Genomic DNA, 465 nt, shown 5'->3' with positions numbered 1-465 from the left:
TAATGATCAACAGTACAGTGTAGTTTCATACCTGGCAGGACAGTGTTGCAGGTTACATTTCTCAACAGTATTTGGAGCTGTATCAGAAGGGCATTTAGAATCTGGAACCTTTATCATATTAGATCCATGTCTCTGAACACATCCTACAGGACGCACTCTCTCTCCTCCACCACAGGAGGCACTGCAAGGCCCAAACATCCCCGTATCCCACCTGTAAAACAGTAAATTATTCATGTGTATCCATTTGTGCTGAGCTCCGCGGGAATGTCAGTAAATAGGGAAAGGAGGGCAAGGAGTATGAACCTAACCTGGGGGGACAGGGGGAGAGCTGACAGGTTGTGTGGAGTGGTGTAGGTGGAGGAGGTGTTTCACAATTGTGTTCCTCCAAATGGTTGTTGGTATCTTGTCCTACACAGACGTATACATGCTTTTGTACACCTGTAAAAAAAAATGTGTGGAAAGAAA

The 465-nt window shown here is 45.2% G+C and overlaps 1 protein-coding gene across 1 annotated transcript in view; it reads right to left on the bottom strand.

Annotated features, from left to right (window-relative positions):
* Nucleotides 1-465, bottom strand: part of adamts13 (ADAM metallopeptidase with thrombospondin type 1 motif, 13) — a 15,761-nt gene that overhangs the window by 5,383 nt on the left and 9,913 nt on the right. Inside the window, 2 exon segments of the mRNA XM_035658139.1 lie at nucleotides 32-211; nucleotides 309-438. Of these exon segments, the coding sequence (XP_035514032.1) occupies nucleotides 32-211; nucleotides 309-438 (310 nt within the window).

This window comes from Morone saxatilis, unplaced genomic scaffold, assembly GCF_004916995.1.
Source record: "Morone saxatilis isolate NCDOM2014 unplaced genomic scaffold, NCSU_SB_2.0 Contig16, whole genome shotgun sequence".
In the NCBI taxonomy this organism is placed as follows: Eukaryota; Metazoa; Chordata; class Actinopteri; family Moronidae; genus Morone; species Morone saxatilis.
This window is presented reverse-complemented; position numbering and strand designations above follow the sequence as displayed.